The sequence below is a fragment of the Heptranchias perlo genome, unplaced genomic scaffold, assembly GCF_035084215.1.
Source record: "Heptranchias perlo isolate sHepPer1 unplaced genomic scaffold, sHepPer1.hap1 HAP1_SCAFFOLD_53, whole genome shotgun sequence".
Taxonomy (NCBI): domain Eukaryota; kingdom Metazoa; phylum Chordata; class Chondrichthyes; order Hexanchiformes; family Hexanchidae; genus Heptranchias; species Heptranchias perlo.
In genome coordinates this window covers 2,080,442-2,099,262 of record NW_027139548.1, presented here as the reverse complement: position 1 = coordinate 2,099,262, position 18,821 = coordinate 2,080,442, and the positions used below count along the sequence as shown (strand labels likewise).

Here is an 18,821-nt window from a genome sequence, read left to right as displayed (position 1 = left end):
CGAGCGAGCCATTCAGTTGCATCAAAACCGCTTCCAACACCACCAGCTTCTCAGGGCAACCAAGGAATGGGGAATAAATGCCGGCCTTGCCAGCGATGCCCATACCCCAGAATGAATAACAACAAAAGTTGCTGAAGAAGACTCCGCCTATAATTGAAGTGGGTTGAGCAAGCCAATCAGCCATCAGGGCAACAAGAGATGTGCAATAATTGCCGGTCTTGCCAGCGACATCCACATGCCAAGAATGAATAAAAAATACATACTTGAATGGTTGAGCGTCAATAGGTTTTTTCACAAACTTAGGAAGGGACATAGGAACAGGAATAGTCCATTCAGCCCTTCGAGCATGTTCAGACACATGCTGTTTTAACTTTTATTTTATAATTTCACCTTGTTTTCCACTTAACAAAGTGAAGCGAAATTCGTGACGTCGCAGTTTGCTTTCTGAAAAAGCTGTTTTGCTTGTTAAGATCATGTTAAGCAGTTTTTGAAGACAGGCGGGAAGTTTGCACGATGGAAAAATACCAGCTGGGAACCTGCTCACCCGATAGTGTAAAACGGGCGAACTCGAATTGACCGCCTATTCTAGGCCAGTCAGATATTCCCTTCCAATGGGAAACCATAGTCGGTTATGGTGTAAAACAAGCGACTGATTCTATCTCGCCCGTTTTAACCCATCGCCCATAAGTTAAAATCACCCACAGCTGGAATTACTTCGAACTTTGAGCAGCTAAACGTTTTGTTACAGTAGTGGGACTATTCAACTTTGATCGCCATTCACACGCCCCATTTTCGATTCCGAGTGCGATTAGCGTCGATTGAAGTCAATGGAATTTAAAATTGGGTGAGGATTATAAAAGGACGGCTGATCTATAACCCGCACGTTTTGCGGCCCGACGGAGTTGATTTTAACCGCCTCCCCCAACCCCCCCCCCCCTCCCCCTACTATCTTTGCACCTTGGATTTGCTCCGATTGTTACATTGACTGGTTGAGCGTGGAGCTCAGCACCAACATGGGCGGTCAGTCCCACTACTCTCTAGACTTTCACACAGGCCGTTGACTGTAATCGCCCAACAGATGAACAGCAAACTGTTCAATAGCCACAGTCCGCTGTTCAAACTCTCCCCACCGCGACCCCGCCCCCGGCCCCATCACCCCCCATGCTCCGCTCCTGAAAGCAAATTGAAATGTTGATAATCTGGTCTGCACCCGAAATATGAACATGACTTTCCCAATGTTACCTGGCCGGCCTCCCACCTTGCACCCTCTGTAAATTTCAGCTCATTCAAAAGGCTGCTCCCAGTATTCTAACTCGCACCAAGTCCCGTTCACCGACCGCCCCGCTGTGTTCGCTGACCCACATTGGCTCCGATTCCGCGGCGCCTCGATTTTAAAATTCTCATCCTTGTTTTCAAATCCCTCCATGGCCCTCGCCCCCTCCCTATCTCTATCACCTCCTCCAGCCCTACAACCCACTGAGATCACTGCGTTCCTCCAATTCTAGCCTCCTTTGCATCCTCTGATTTTCATCTCTGTCTCGGTCCTAAAGTCTGGAATTCCCTTCCGAACTCACTCTTCCCATGAAGACGCTTCTCAAAATGTACCTCTTTAACCAAGCTTTTTGACACGTGTCCTAATATCTCCTTATGTGTCTCAGTGTTAAATTTTGTCTGATTTACGGTCCTGTGAAGCGCCTTGGGATGTTTTACTACGTTAAAGGCGTTATATAAATGCAACTTGTTGTATCTGTGGTCTCCGTGGATCGTGCCTGACCTGTTGAATTTTTGTAGCATTTACTGGTTTTGGTTTCCAGCTACTGCAATTGGGTTTTTTTCTGTGGCTTATTTTGTTCCTGTTGCAACTCTCAAGCTTTGCAATTTTTCAAAAACCCGTTATGGATAAAAAGTGAATAATCCAATAAATGTATTTTTTTTTCTGCAAAGCAGACAATGCACACAATCTTTTGAACAGTGATCCATTGGTTTATTATAATTAATCATGTTGGATTTCAAAGCGTAAAATTGATTGCACAAATAAAAGCAAATAGTTTGTTTGCAATACCGATCGATCCATAAATCAGCCTCTTAAAATCCGAGAAACGCCCTATCCAGGCAGGGAGTGTGACAATTTGGTAGCAACGATGCACTTGCTAAACGAAGGAACGAGGAGCAAGATGAGGCCATTCAGCCGCTCGAGTCTGTTCCGCCACTCAATGAGATCATGGCTGATCTGTGCCTCACCTCCATCCACCAGCCTTGGTTCCATATCCCTTAATACACTGAGCGAGCACAAAATCTATCAATCTCAGATTTCACATTATTAATTGAGCTCGCATCTCCTGCTTTTTGTGGGAGTGAGTTCCACATTTCTGCCATCTTTTGTTTGAAGTGCAAATTTCTAACTTCTCTCATGATTGGCCTGGCTCTGATTTTCGGGCGATGTCCACTTCCATAAGGTAAAGATGTACGAATACTTGGGACACTGATTCACCTGCAATATTCATTGGCATCACTGGCGCCATTGTTTGATGTTAATAGTTGGGGTCATTTTATCTTCCGACGATTGTGTTAAATGGCCGATATCGAATTGGCCATTCGTTGTACAACTGGACCAAGTTTCCTTTCCTTTGAAGTCAATGGATGACAGATTGGACAAGGAAAATAATGATCGGACATATCGATATCGACCATTTTCAACAATCGTCAAAAGTAAAAGTTATCCACAGTGAGTGCATTGATATCTTTCAACTTCTGAAGGACATGAAACGGGCAGCAGCTGAAAATTTGTAAAAATCGGGCGAGGTGAATAATGGGATAAAGTTATGGTGATATTATTAAGGGATAAAGGCATGGTGTTCGAATTTAGGAGCATGAAGTTATGTTGATTCAATTGAAGGGGATAAAGGTATGTTGAAATAATTGAGGGGGATAATGGTATTGTGTTATAATTGAGGGGGATAAAGGGATGGTGATATAATAGAGGAGGATAAAGGAATGGTGATAAAATAGAGGAGGAGAAAGGTATGGTGATATAATTGAGGCGTATAAAGATATGGTTATATAATTGAGGAATATAAAGTTATGGTGATATAATTTAGGGTGATAAAGGTCTGGTTATGTAATTGAGGAGGATAAAGGTACGGTGATATAATAAAGGAGGATAAAGTTATTGCTCACATACGAAATAATATTTGCCTTTTTCTTTTACAAATGATGATGGAAGTGAAAATCCTGGAGTTCAGTAGGATGATATGGAGCATTTATTTAAGAGAACTGTGGACAATTAATTTATTTTTGTATAACTGATGGTGAGCAGATAGCACATTTATGGATGGTTGAAGTCTGAGCTGAGCAGGGATGATAAGATATATTCAGAATATGGGAGCATTGGACAGGCACAGCCCCCTCGAGCTGTTCCACCATTCAATCAGATCATGGTTGATCTGTACCTCAACTCCATTTACCCGCCTATGTTCAACATCCCTTCGTAACCTTGCTCAACAAAAATCTATCAATGTCACTTTAAAAAGTTTCGATTGACCCCCAATCTCAACAGCTTCAAGGGACGACCAATCCACAAGACTTGTTAAAGGCCCGGGCGATGAGTGAAAAATCTCTCCCGATGTATCCCCATTTATGAATTTCTCAAGTGCTTTTGTGTTGACTGTTAATGATGGGGCGGATGAAGGCGATTTCTGTCAAGATGTTAATCCTGGTCTCAGCACTGACCAGAGGAGGCGTTCTGCGAGGATTGGACGCCCAGAACAGAGCCCGCCTGATTTAACTTTCAATTTGAATTATGGGGACAATAAAATGGGCGAGTTCTGGAACAGGTGCACTATCCGTCTCGGCCAAATCTCTTCCCTACCCCAGATTCAAGCGATGTTAGCACTCAGACAGTCAAACAAAACAAAATTTACTTCGATTAAACCGTGTGGAAAGGTGGAAGGAATTTAAACTTTTTTCGATAATGTAAAACTGATGATGTCAGATGGGCAGCTCGTTGTACACCTCTCCTAATTTTCATTTCCATTTTTATGAACAGCGGGCTGTTGTTGAGCAGTTGCCCGATGTGATTCTGCCCACTTGGCACTAAGGATCCACATTTACAAATGGTTCAATTCTGACCAGGGAAATTGATTCATATTTATCGATGTTTGGCTATTGTCTTTTACTGACCAGGGAGGATATATCAAGATTTAAAATGGTATAGGCGCTTTTATACTGACAGGGGATGGTTAATCAACATTTATAGATAGTCCAGGGGCTATTGTGATGAGAAGAGAAAATGCATCCGATTTAGTCGATGGTGAGGGTGTTATTGTTCTCATCCAGGAAGATGAATCCACATTTACAGTTAGTGACGGTGATATACTGACCAGAGAAGATGTCGCAAAGTTAGTGGATGGTGAAGATGCTACTGTTCGCATCAGGGAAGGTGAATCAACAATTACAAATAATGAAGGTGCTATAGAACTGATGATAGAAGCTATATCCGAATTAGCAGATGATTAACTTGCTACGGTATTGGCCTGCAGATAGTGAAGGTGCTATTGAAGCGATGAGAGAAGGCTTATCAATGTTAGTATATGACGAAAGTTATACTGTACTGGCCTGGGATGGTGTAGTTTGATTAGCAGATGATGATGGTACTTTTTGAACCTGGGAAGGTGTCGTCTGATTCATAGATGACGAAGGTACTGAATTGATCTGGGAAGGTGCAGCCTGATTAATAGATGACGATGGTACTGTATTGACCTCGGATGGGTTGGTCTGATGTACAGATGACGATGATCCTGAATTGACCTCGGATGGTGTAGCCTGATTTATAGACGATGAGTGTACTGTATTGACCTGGGATGGTTTTGTCTGATTTAAAGATGATGATTTTATTGTATTGACCTGGGATGATTTGATCTGATTTATAGTTGATGATGGTACTCTATTGACCTGGGATGTTTTGGTCTGATTTAGAGACTATGATGGTGTTGTCCTGACGTGGGATGATTTGGCCTGATTTTTAGTTGATGATGTTACTGTATTGATCTGGGATGTTTTGGTCTGATTTATAGACGATGAAGGGACTGTGTTGACAAGGGTTGGTCTTGCCTGATTTAAAGATGATTTTTTCACTGTATTGACCCGGGATTGTGTCGCCCGGTTCACAGATGATTTCGGTGCTGTATTGACCTGGGAAGGTGTGGTTTGATTTATCGTCGATGATGGTACTATATTGATCTGTAATGGTTCAGTCTGAATTACAGATGATGAACTTACCGTATTGACCTGGGATGATGTGGCCTGATTTATTGCTGATGATGGTACCGTATGGACCTGTAAGGTTTTGAACTGATTTATTGATGGTGATGGGACTGTATTGCCCTTGGATGGTGTAGTCTGATTTATTGATGATGATGGTGCTATATGGATCTTGGAAGATTTGGCCTGATTTATAGATGTTGGAAATGCTGTAGTAATGTCCTGTGGAGAGATATAAACCACAGAAGGTAATGGCAATGCTGAATGTAAAGACTGAAGAAGCACTGGTCTCACCGTGACGGCCGATGATGGTTGCAAGCTTTTACTCGCCAGAGAGGGAGAAAGCAGAATATTTGGTTCAGTCGTCTATGGGGCCTTCACCCTGTTGGAAGATGGAGGCAAAGTCCCACTGGACAAAATAGGCACAGTCGCATTGCTCAAAAGGGGAAAAATCGCACTGGTCACAATGGGCACCGTCGCATTGGTCACAATGGGCACAGTCTCACTCGTCACAATGGGCACAGTCTCACTGGTCACAATGGGCACAGTCTCACTGGTCACAACGGAAACAGTCGCATTGGTCAAAATTGGGCACAGTCGCACTGGTCACAACGGACACAGTCGCACTGGTCACAATGGGCATAGTCGCATTAGTCCAGATGTGCACAGTCGCGCTTGTCACAATGGGCATAGTCGCATTAGTCCAGATGTGCACAGTCGCACTGGTCACAATGGGCACAGTCGCACTGGCCACAACGAGCACAGTCGCACTGGTCACAACGGGCACAGTCGCACTGGTCACAACGGGCACAGTCGCACTGGTCACAATGGGCACAGTCGCACTGGTCACAACAGGCACAGGCGCACTGGTCCAAATGGACACAGTCGCACTATTCACAATGGGCACAGTCGCATTGGTCACAATGGGCACAGTCTTACTGGTCACAATGGGCACCATCGCATTGGTCACAATGGGCACAGTCTCACTGGTCACAATGGGCACAGTCTCACTGGTCACAATGGACACAGTCCCATTGGTCAAATTGGGCACAGTCGCACTGGTCACAACGGGCAAAGTCGCTCTGGTCACAATGGGCACAGTCGCATTGGTCAAAATAGGCACAGTTGCGCTTGTCACAATGGACACAGTCGCATTGGTCAAATTGGGCACAGCCGCACTGGACACAATGGGCACAGTCGCACTGGCCACAACGGGCACAGTCGCACTGGTCACAACGGGTCCAGTCGCACTGGTCACAATGGGCACATTCGCACTGGTCACAATGGGCATAGTCGCATTAGTCCAGATGTGCACAGTCGCGCTTGTCACAATGGGCACAGTCGCATTGGTCAAAATGGGCACAGCCGCACTGGTCACAATGGGCACAGTCGCACTGGCCACAACGGGCACAGTCGCACTGGTCACAACGGGCATAGTCGCACTGGTCACAACGGGCACAGTCGCACTGGTCACAATGGGCACAGTCGCACTGGTCACATCAGGCACAGGCGCACTGGTCCCAATGGACACAGTCGCACTATTCACAATGGGCACAGTCGCATTGGTCACAATGGGCACATTCTTACTGGTCAGAATGGGCACCATCGCATTGGTCACAATGGGCACAGTCTCACTGGTCACAATGGGCACAGTCCCACTGGTCACAATGGACACAGTCCCATTGGTCAAATTGGGCACAGTCGCACTGGTCACAACGGGCAAAGTCGCTCTGGTCACAATGGGCACAGTCGCATTGGTCAAAATAGGCACAGTTGCGCTTGTCACAATGGACACAGTCGCATTGGTCAAATTGGGCACAGCCGCACTGGACACAATGAGCACAGTCGCACTGGCCACAACGGGCACAGTCGCACTGGTCACAACGGGTCCAGTCGCACTGGTCACAATGGGCACATTCGCACTGGTCACAATGGGCACATTCGCACTGGTCACAACAGGCGTAGGCGCACTGGTCCCAACGGGCATTGTCGCACTATTCACAATGGGCACAGCCGCATTGGTCACACCGGTCAAAGTCGCATTGGTCAAAATGGGCACAGTCGCACTGGTCACAATGGGCACAGTTGCATTGGTCCAGATGGGCACAGTTGCGCTTGTCACAATGGGCACAGTCGCATTGGTCAAACTGGGCACAGCCGCACTGGTCACAACGGACACAGTCGCACTGGTCACAATGGGCATAGTCGCATTAGTCCAGATGTGCACAGTCGCACTGGTCACAATGGGCACAGTCGCACTGGCCACAACGGGCACAGTCGCACTGGTCACAATGGGCACAGTCGCACTGGTCACAACAGGCACAGGCGCACTGGTCCCAATGGACACAGTCGCACTATTCACAATGGGCACAGTCGCATTGGTCACAATGGGCACAGTCCCACTGGTCACAATGGACACAGTCCCATTGGTCAAATTGGGCACAGTCGCACTGGTCACAACGGGCAAAGTCGCTCTGGTCACAATGGGCACAGTCGCATTGGTCAAAATAGGCACAGTTGCGCTTGTCACAATGGACACAGTCGCATTGGTCAAATTGGGCACAGCCGCACTGGACACAATGAGCACAGTCGCACTGGCCACAACGGGCACAGTCGCACTGGTCACAACGGGTCCAGTCGCACTGGTCACAATGGGCACATTCGCACTGGTCACAATGGGCACATTCGCACTGGTCACAACAGGCGTAGGCGCACTGGTCCCAACGGGCATTGTCGCACTATTCACAATGGGCACAGCCGCATTGGTCACACCGGTCAAAGTCGCATTGGTCAAAATGGGCACAGTCGCACTGGTCACAATGGGCACAGTTGCATTGGTCCAGATGGGCACAGTTGCGCTTGTCACAATGGGCACAGTCGCATTGGTCAAACTGGGCACAGCCGCACTGGTCACAACGGACACAGTCGCACTGGTCACAATGGGCATAGTCGCATTAGTCCAGATGTGCACAGTCGCACTGGTCACAATGGGCACAGTCGCACTGGCCACAACGGGCACAGTCGCACTGGTCACAATGGGCACAGTCGCACTGGTCACAACAGGCACACGCGCACTGGTCCCAATGGACACAGTCGCACTATTCACAATGGGCACAGTCGCATTGGTCACAATGGGCACAGTCTTACTGGTCACAATGGGCACCATCGCATTGGTCACAATGGGCACAGTCTCACTGGTCACAATTGGCACAGTCTCACTGCTCACAATGGACACAGTCCCATTGGTCAAATTGGGCACAGTCGCACTGGTCACAACGGGCAAAGTCGCTCTGGTCACAATGGGCACAGTCGCATTGGTCAAAATAGGCACAGTTGCGCTTGTCACAATGGACACAGTTGCATTGGTCCAATTGGGCACAGCCGCACTGGACACAATGGGCATAGTCGCACTGGCCACAACGGGCACAGTCGCACTGGTCACAACGGGTCCAGTCGCACTGGTCACAATGGGCACATTCGCACTGGTCACAATGGGCATAGTCGCATTAGTCCAGATGTGCACAGTCGCGCTTGTCACAATGGGCACAGTCGCATTGGTCAAAATAGGCACAGCCGCACTGGTCACAATGGGCACAGTCGCACTGGCCACAACGGGCACAGTCGCACTGGTCACCACGGGCACAGTCGCACTGGTCACAACGGGCACAGTCGCACTGGTCACAATGGGCACAGTCGCACTGGTCACAACAGGCACAGGCGCACTGGTCCCAATGGACACAGTCGCACTATTCACAATGGGCACAGTCGCATTGGTCACAATGGGCACAGTCTTACTGGTCACAATGGGCACCATCGCATTGGTCACAATGGGCACAGTCTCACTGGTCACAATGGGCACAGTCTCACTGCTCACAATGGACACAGTCCCATTGGTCAAATTGGGCACAGTCGCACTGGTCACAACGGGCAAAGTCGCTCTGGTCACAATGGGCACAGTCGCATTGGTCAAAATAGGCACAGTTGCGCTTGTCACAATGGACACAGTTGCATTGGTCCAATTGGGCACAGCCGCACTGGACACAATGGGCACAGTCGCACTGGCCACAACGGGCACAGTCGCACTGGTCACAACGGGTCCAGTCGCACTGGTCACAATGGGCACATTCGCACTGGTCACAATGGGCATAGTCGCATTAGTCCAGATGTGCACAGTCGCGCTTGTCACAATGGGCACAGTCGCATTGGTCAAAATAGGCACAGCCGCACTGGTCACAATGGGCACAGTCGCACTGGCCACAACGGGCACAGTCGCACTGGTCACCACGGGCACAGTCGCACTGGTCACAACGGGCACAGTCGCACTGGTCACAATGGGCACAGTCGCACTGGTCACAACAGGCACAGGCGCACTGGTCCCAATGGACACAGTCGCACTATTTTCAATGGGCAGTCGCATTGGTCACAATGGGCACATTCTTACTGGTCAGAATGGGCACCATCGCATTGGTCACAATGGGCACAGTCTCACTGGTCACAATGGGCACAGTCTCACTGGTCACAATGGACACAGTCCCATTGGTCAAATTGGGCACAGTCGCACTGGTCACAACGGGCAAAGTCGCTCTGGTCACAATGGGCACAGTCGCATTGGTCAAAATAGGCACAGTTGCGCTTGTCACAATGGACACAGTCGCATTGGTCAAATTGGGCACAGCCGCACTGGACACAATGGGCACAGTCGCACTGGCCACAACGGGCACAGTCGCACTGGTCACAAAGGGTCCAGTCGCACTGGTCACAATGGGCACATTTGCACTGGTCACAATGGGCACATTCGCACTGGTCACAAAAGGCGTAGGCGCACTGGTCCCAACGGGCATTGTCGCACTATTCAGAATGGGCACAGTCGCATTGGTCACAATGGGCACAGTTGCATTGGTCCAGATGGGCACAGTTGCGCTTGTCACAATGGGCACAGTCGCATTGGTCAAACTGGGCACAGCCGCACTGGTCACAATGGGCACAGTCGCACTGGCCACAACGGGCACGGTCGCACTGGTCACAACGGGAAAGATCGCACTGGTCACAATGGGCACAGTCGCACTGGTCACAATGGGCACAGTCGCAATGGTCACAATGGGAACAGTCGCACTGGTCACAACAGGCACAGGCGCACTGGTCCCAACGGGCATTGTCGCACTATTCACAATGGGCACAGTCGCATTGGTCACAACGGGCACAGTCGCACCACTCACAGCGGGCAAAGTTGCACTCGTCACAATGGGCACAGTCGCACCACTCACAGCGGGCAAAGTTGCACTCGTCACAATGGGCACAGTCGTACTGGTCACAGCGGGTGCAGTCGCACTGGTCACAACGGGCGCAGTCGTACTGGTTACAATGGGTATTGTCGCACTGGTCACAATGGGCACCGCCACACTGGTCAAAACGGGCACATTCGCATTGGTCGCAACGGGTACAATCCTACTAGTCACAATGGGCACAGTCGCTCTGTTCACAATGAGCACATTCGCACTGGTCACAATGGGCACAGTCGCACTGGCCACAACGGGCACAGTCACACTGGTCACAACGGGCACAGTCGCAATGCTCACAACGGGCACAGATGCACTGGTCACAATGGGCACAGTCGCATTGGTCACAATGGGCATAGTCACATTGGTCACAATGTGCACAGTCGCATTGGTCACAATGGGCAGAATCACATTGGTTACAACGGGCACAGTCGCACTGGTCACAATAGGCACGGTCGCATTGGTCACAACGTGCACAGTCGCACTGGTCACGAAGGGCACAGTCGCACTGGTCACAGCGGGCACAGTCGCACTGGTCACAATGTGCACAGTCGTACTTGTAAACAAGGAAGTCACTAACGATGCTGTGGATGTTGGAGACTGGGCTGTTGAATTAAGGGCTAGACGTGCTGTACCGAGTGATGAAGTGGTTTGTATTGACACAGGGTGAGTGGGCAATAAAGCCGCAGTTTGTCTCCTCGTGGACGTGGCTGTACTTTTGGTGCGTTGACTCACAATCCTGGAATTGGCAGAAAGCGGAGATTGAGATTCACTGAGCGCCGGGAGCACTTTGACCATGGAAGGTGCCCTCGTCAGAGTTGGAGACATAATGTAAAGAGATTATTGGAGTCAACGGGGTGTCAAATTGGACATGGGCGGGGGATTTAAAACAGGCAGAATCACATTTTCCGCCCGTTGTCCAACGCACCTGATATTCACTTCTATTGAAGTCATTGCGGGGCGTTTAATTACCGCCTGTTTTGTGCCACCGTCAATTTCATCTTCCAACTTCTGTAGCTGAGCTCGAAATCAGCACTTGTAAAAAGTGCAGCTCCGGTGCAAACAAACTCTGAATTAAAGTTAGTGTGTCCATGGTCAGATTTGAAACTCCCTGTAGATAACCACAGTGGGAAACCGCTTGCTGGGTGCCAGCCCTCACAGACGACTCAGGGCTTTGGAGAATTGCGCCCGAAAAACTCTTCGAATGTGGAGGATTCAGCAATGCCAGGACGTGAATGGGGAGAATGCCCACTTCAGTGGTCTTGAAAATACACCCGAGAACATATCGGGAAACTGGCCAGTGATTAAAACTATGATTTTAAAATTATGAGGGTAGAACTTAATCTTTACCGCTGGATGTTCACAATCCTCTGGGCGGGGGATGGTGGTCGACACTTAACTGCTCTCTGAAGTGGGCGAGCAAACCACAGATCGGGGCAACAAGGTTTGATCCTATCTGTGACTCCAGTCCGACACCAATGTGGTTGACTCTTAACTGCTCTCTGAACTGGGCTCGGAAGTCATTTAGTGACATGAACCAAATACCAGCGGTTCAAGAAGAAGTCCCATCACCAACTTCTGAACGGCATCTCGCGGACGGACAATAAATGCCGTCCTTGCCAAAGATGCCCATATCCTGAGAATGTATTTTAAGAAAGGGAATATCTGGCGGGTTCTGAAAGGGTCCTTCCACTCGCCCAACTCAACTTTCTTCCACCCAGGTTAAGCACAGAGGGCGACAAGAACGAAAATCCAACTCTTTGCTGGTATTTTGGAGTCCAAAAAGCTAATTTTCATTCTACTCTCTGGAACAATTGGCTCTTTATTGTTCAGTTTCCTAACCCCATGGGCGCAGCTTTCAGCATCTCTTTTCTGGTGGGAGCGCACAAAGGTGAGAAAAAAGGATATTACTTGCATTTATTAGCGCATTTCATGACCTCAGGCAACCTAAATTGCTTTACAACTGATGAAGCACTTTTGAAGTGTAGTCACTGTTTTAATGTAAGAAACACGGCAGCCACTTTGAGCACAGGCAGATCCCACAAAATGGCATTGTGATACTGACCAGATAATCTGTTTTCGTGATGTTGCATGAGGGATAATTATTGGCCAGGAGGCCCGGCAGAACTCCCATGCCCTTTTCCGAAATAATGCAATGGGATCGTTTACGTCCACCTGAGATGGCAGACAGGACCTCGGTTTAACATCTCATCCAAAAGATGGCACCTCCAACAGTGCAGCGCTCCCTCAGCACCGCACTGGGGGGGGGGGGGGGGCAACCGAGATTTTTTGCTCAATTCTCCGGAGTGGGCCTATGAACCTGCGCCTGTTGAATCAGAGGCAAGAATGCAACCCACTGAACGACGCTGACACCTCCAAAATTTACAAATGGAAAGTCTGGAAGTGAGGATAGCATGCTGGGAGCGCAACCTGCCAGGTTTTGAAGGAGATTCTGGAGGTGAGGATTGCATGCTGGGAGCGGAATCTGTCAGGTTTTGAAGGAGATTCTGGAGGTGAGGGTTGCATGCTGGGAGCGGAATCTGTCAGGTTTCAAAGGAGATTCTGGAGGTGAGGATTGCATGCTGGGAGCGGAATCTGTCAGGTTTTAAAGGAGATTCTGGAGGTGAGGGTTGCATGCTGGGAGCGAAATCTGACAGGTTTTCCTCACATTTTTTTTTCAATGGCGGGTTGTGTTAAGGCCGCGTAATCTTCCCGCCTAATTTTCCCTCATAAAACCCGCCCAGGCAATGCTTAAAGATGCAGCGGTGGGTGAAATTAGACATGTTCGGGAACACAAAAGGGATTCGCTTTTGCTGACCGTTATACAACAATCCTGATACCGCTCGTTTTGCATCCCCGCCAATGTCCAATTTCATCATCCATATTGACTCCGTTCTGTTTCTGTGCTCTTACCTTCGTAAGCAGGACAGGCTATCTTGTTCACGTCCAGGTAACTCTTTCCTCCCAGGGCTATCGCCACCTGTGAGATCGTTGCAAGGTCCTTAATGCTTCCCTCAGAAATTTCATGCATCATTTTCAGCGCCGATTTGGTGCAATTATAGACACGTGATGTGTACTCGTTGATGTGTTCGGCCAGGGCCTGTGGTGTAAAGAGGGGAACAGTAAATTTAACATTCCTGCAAAAAATGATTCAGAAATAATTTAATCTGAGCACCTATCAACTCTTTCTGAAAGCACTGCCGCATAAAGTGGAAATCAATGGAAATAAAAATGGCGAGAGACGTAAAACGGCCTTCAGATTCGCTATCACCCGTTTTATATTATCGCACAAAGTCAAGATCAATTCCTCGGTGCGTTCTGACTAGGGTACAGTTTATATTAGATTACTGTGTGGTGAGACCAGACTTTGAGTAATGTGTACAGTTCTGGTCTGGTGAGACCACACTTGGAGTAATGTGTACAGTTCTGGTCCGGTTACACCACACTTGGAGTACTGTGTACAGTTCTGGTCCGGTTACACCACACTTGGAGTACTGTGTACAGTTCTGGTCCGGTTACACCACACTTGGAGTAATGTGTACAGTTCTGGTCCGGTTACACCACACTTGGAGTACTGTGTACAGTTCTGGTCCGGTTACACCACACTTGGAGTACTGTGTACAGTTCTGGTCCGGTTACACCACACTTGGAGTATTGTGTACAGTTCTGGTCTGGTGAGACCACACTTGGAGTACTGTGTACAGTTCTGGTCTGGTGAGACAACTGTTGGATTAGTGGGCACAGTTCTAGTTTCCATATTACAAAAAGGATATAGAGACACTGGAGAAGGTGCAAAGAAAGATTTACAAGGAAAAGATTGAACAGGCTTGGGTTCTTTTGTCCAGAACAGAAAAGATTGAGGGATGACCTGACAGAGGTCTTTAAAATTATGAAGGGTTGCGATAGGCTCCACATAGAGAATAAATTTCGACTTGTAGGGGAATCCTAAAGTACGGGTCATAAACATAAGATAAATAACAATAAATCCAGTAAGGAATTCAGGAGATATGTCTTTGCCAAAAGAGTCGTTAGAATGTGGAAAATGTTAACACAAGAAGCAGTTGAGGCGGCGAGAATCGGTGCATTTAAGGGCAAGCTAGGCATATTCATTAAGGAGAAAGGAGTAGAAGGATATGTTGATAGGGTTAGATGAATTCGGATGGGAGGAGGCTCGAGTGGAGCATAAAGACCGGCATAGACCAGTTGGGCCGATTGGCCTGTTTCTGTGGTGTAAATTCCATGTAATTCCATGCGAAGATTGACCTCCTGGAATTTGAAGTCAACTAGTTTCTCCACATAACCTGGCATCCTGTTAATATTGCTTCCTGCCACTTCATAGTGTTTAACTTGATTGGCATTAAGTCGATTATCATTCTTTTCATTTTTACGTTAGGTAATGGTGTAAAATGTGTGATATCGAATAAACCGTCCATTGCACATGGCACCCCATTTTCAAATTCCATCACATCAGTGGTATGGAGGAGTCTCCGATTCTTCCAATTCACTGCACTTTCCATTTGTTAACACCGAACGTCAGTTGATCACATTAAGCTTCCATACACCGATATCACTGTATCATTTCTAAACTCTAATTGTGGTAGGTTTATGAATCAATATGGTGTGACAAGGCAGTTACTAACGTATGCACCTCAGTTCCCATTAAACTAATAGCCCATTTGCCGCTTTCACATCATCTTACCTGCATGGCCAGCCCTGTACTACTCAGGCTCCCAATGGTCCCGTCCTCTTTCACTTCACTGAGGATCCGCCTCGTCATCCACATTAAGGCCCTCGCAATGTCAAGCCGAGATCTACCTCTTGGTTGTTGCGAGCGTAGCAAACATGTGAGACTAAGTTTAGCGGTGGCCATCGTATCTACAACACAGGAAACGTGTACGATCCTTTCGTGGAACACATTACAGTTAATTGGCGACTGATAATCCACTCAGAGCTGCAAATCACTCAGCAGCTGTAGCATTTGAAAATGATAAATATCGGTGAAAGCACAATTTTAAAGGTTTCCAGGAACAGAGTGATCTGGGGGTTCACATACACCAATCTTTGAAGATGGCAGGACAAGTTGAGGAGGCTGTGAAAATGTCAGACGGGATCGTTGGTTTTATAACTAGAGGCATAGAGTACAAAAACAAAGACGTTATAAATTTATAAATCACTGATGAAGCCCCAGCTGGAGTATTGTGTTCAATGCTGGGCACCACTCTTCAGGAACGGTGCCAAAGCCTTTGTTAGGACGCAAAGGAGATTTACTGGAATCGTACCAGGAATGAGGGACTTCAGTTCTGTGCAGACGCTGGAGAAGCTGGGGTTGATCTCCTTCGAGCAGAGAAGGATAATGGGAGATTTAATAGTGGTCTTCAAAATAATGAAAGTATTTGATACAGTAGATCCGGAGAAATGGTTTCCACTGGCAGGAGGGTCGGTAACCAGAGGGTCCGATTTAAGATAATTGGCAAAATATCCAGGTGGGAAATGAGGAGAATTTTCTATGCAGCGAGTTGTAATGATCTGGAATGCACTGCCTGAAATGGTGGTGGAAGCAGATTCAATCGTAACTTTCAAAAGGGAAGTGGGTATATACTTGAAAAGCAAATGAAACACAGGTCCATGGGGAAGAAGAGGGGGCGTGGGACTAATTGGACAACTCTTTCAAAGGGGCGGCACAGGCACGACGGGCGAAACGGCCGCTTTCTGTGCTTTAACATTCGATCATATTCGAAGCCCCCGAGGCACGAGCGACCCAAGGACCCAATAGCTGAAGGGACGCTTCCCAAATTCCCGCTCATTTTAACCTCAGTCCAGTGTCCAATAAAGTTTCTCCCCACCGCAAGTTTCCCAATCCCTGACAAGCAGCGGCCTTGTCATGACGATAGAACTGTACAGGGTTCAGATGGGAATGGGACTGGGGTTAGGGGACAAGACTGAGGCGGTGAAGTGCTATTTCCATACAACATGTATGGGGTGAAAATGGACATGAACGGGGACGCAAAAATCCGGTGGAATCGCAAAATTCGCCCGTTGTATCAGGTGTGTCGTATAAAGGTCGCAAAATGCGATTCCGCCTATCCCATCTGCAATTTCACCCTCGCACTCTTTATCTGACCATGACCTGTGAACTCAGTACCCAATTTCTACAACCAAAAATACCATCAAATTGATATTTTTGAAACAATAAAATGAAATTTGGAATCTGCACATACATACCTACAGTAAATTATTTCCCATGTTGTGAGATCTTCCTGAGATGAGCCAGGGCGAAATTATGAATGATAAAGCAATGGACAAGTCGCTCCTCCTGACACAGAGCCAGGATTGCCAGACTGGCTTCAGTGAAGGTCTTTTGAGAATATCCAGCGCTTTCTGAAAAATACAGTGATGGTCTCCGGTGTTAGATTTGCGCTCTACTTCTGGAACTACAGCTGTAAGAATCCTTCAGTATTTCGTTCCAGATCTCCTTAAACATAATGCTTACGTTCTCTGTGTGTCAGAAATCAGGTCAAGTAATTAAAGGAATTATAGAATGACATTAAATTTACAGCACCGAATCAGGCCTTTCCCCCCAACAGGCCGATGACGGCGTTTATGCTCCACGCGAGCCTGCTCCCACCCTTTTCATCTCATTCTATCAGCTTACCCTTCCATTCATTTTCCCCTCATGTGTGTATTTAGTTCCCTTTAAATGCATCCATGCTTTTCGCCTCAACTACTCCTTGTGGTATCGAGTTCCACATTCTAACCACTCTCTGGGTAAAGAAGTCTCTCCTGAATTCCCAAATTAATTCATCAGTGACCACTTTTATTTATGGCCTCCTAGTTTTGGACTAACCCACGAGTGGGAACATCATCTGTACGTTTTTTTTTTCTTCGTTCTTGTGATATGGTCGTCGCTGGCAAGGCCGGCATTTATTGCCCATCCCTAATTGTTTATCCGATCGAACGCTTTCATCATTTTAAAGACATCTATTGGGTCATCTCTCAGCCTCCACTTTTCCAGAGAAAGGAGCCACAGCCTGTTACGCCTTCCCTGATAATTGTAATAGATAAGAATAGAACGGTAAGTAATTGAGTTTGACTTCATTGGCGAAGTCTTAAATCACTGGCTTTGTAAACCGGAGGACATAGTTCAAATTCGCTTCAGGTCTGGTGGGTCCTTTGAAAAGCATTGGATAAATATCTGGATGCGAATGGGTTTGGAGGTATTGGGAATGGGGAGACGCTGAGATAGGAATTTTATTGGAGTTTCCGGGGACAGGTCAAACTGAATTGTGGCAAAGTAGGTTATGGGAATTGTCGGTGATGGAGACAGAGCCAGACTGAGATGGGAATAGGATTAGAAATTATGCGGATTATTAGACTGAGGTGGGAATGGGGCTGGAAGTTATAGGGGGAGTTGCAGTTTGAGATAAGAATGTATTGGATATTATGGAGATACGTCGAGACAGAAATGGGATTGGAGATAATGGGAAATGTTCATACTGAGGGGGAAATTGGAGTGGATGTTTTAGGAATATATTCAGACTGACCTGGCAAAGGGAATAGAGGTTATAGAGTCACGAGAACATCCAAAACCCTTCTGCCCTTATCATAAATCACACCAAATCCCGTTCACCCATCACCCCCTGTGCTCGCTGACCTACATTGGCTCCAGGTCCGGGAAAACCTCGATTTTAAATTTCTCCTCCTTTTTATTCAAATCCCTTCATGCCTCGCCCCTCCCTATCTCTGTAACCTCCTCCAGCCTTACAACCCTCCGAGATCTCTGTGCTCCTCCAAATCTTACCTCTTGCGCATCCCCGATTTTAATCGCTCCAACCTTGGCGGCCATGCCTTCACCTACCTAAGCTTCAAGCTCTGGAATTCCTTCCGTAAACCACTCCACCTCTGTAGCTCTCTCTCCTCCTTTAAGATACTCCTTAAATTCAACCCCTTTGACAAGATCTCACATATCCTAATATCTCTTTATGTGGCTCGGTATGAAATTTTGTTTTGGAAATCTCTCATGTGAAGCACCTTGGGACTTGGAACCATGTTAAACGCGCGATATAAATGCAAATTGTTGTTATGAGGACAGATACAGACAGAGATGTGAGTGTGATTGGAGATTATGAGGACAGGTACAGACAGAGATGCGAGTGTGATTGGAGATTATGAGGACGGTTACTGACAGAGATGCGAGTGTGATTGGAGGTTATGGCGACAGTTGTGGACAGGGGTGTGAGTTTGATTGGAGGTTATGAGGATGGATACAAACAGAGAGTGAGGGTCATT

General features: G+C 47.5%; 1 protein-coding gene across 1 annotated transcript; it reads right to left on the bottom strand.

Moving 5' to 3' along the window:
- Nucleotides 1-6,266: 6,266 nt before the first annotated feature.
- Nucleotides 6,267-9,406, bottom strand: LOC137315016 (mucin-2-like). The gene is made up of 3 exons (XM_067979971.1): nt 9,134-9,406; nt 6,686-9,049; nt 6,267-6,533 (listed from the first exon to the last, which is right to left on the bottom strand). The coding sequence occupies exons 1-3, from the start codon at nt 9,404-9,406 to the stop codon at nt 6,267-6,269; spliced, it is 2,904 nt and encodes a 967-aa protein (XP_067836072.1).
- Nucleotides 9,407-18,821: the final 9,415 nt, after the last annotated feature.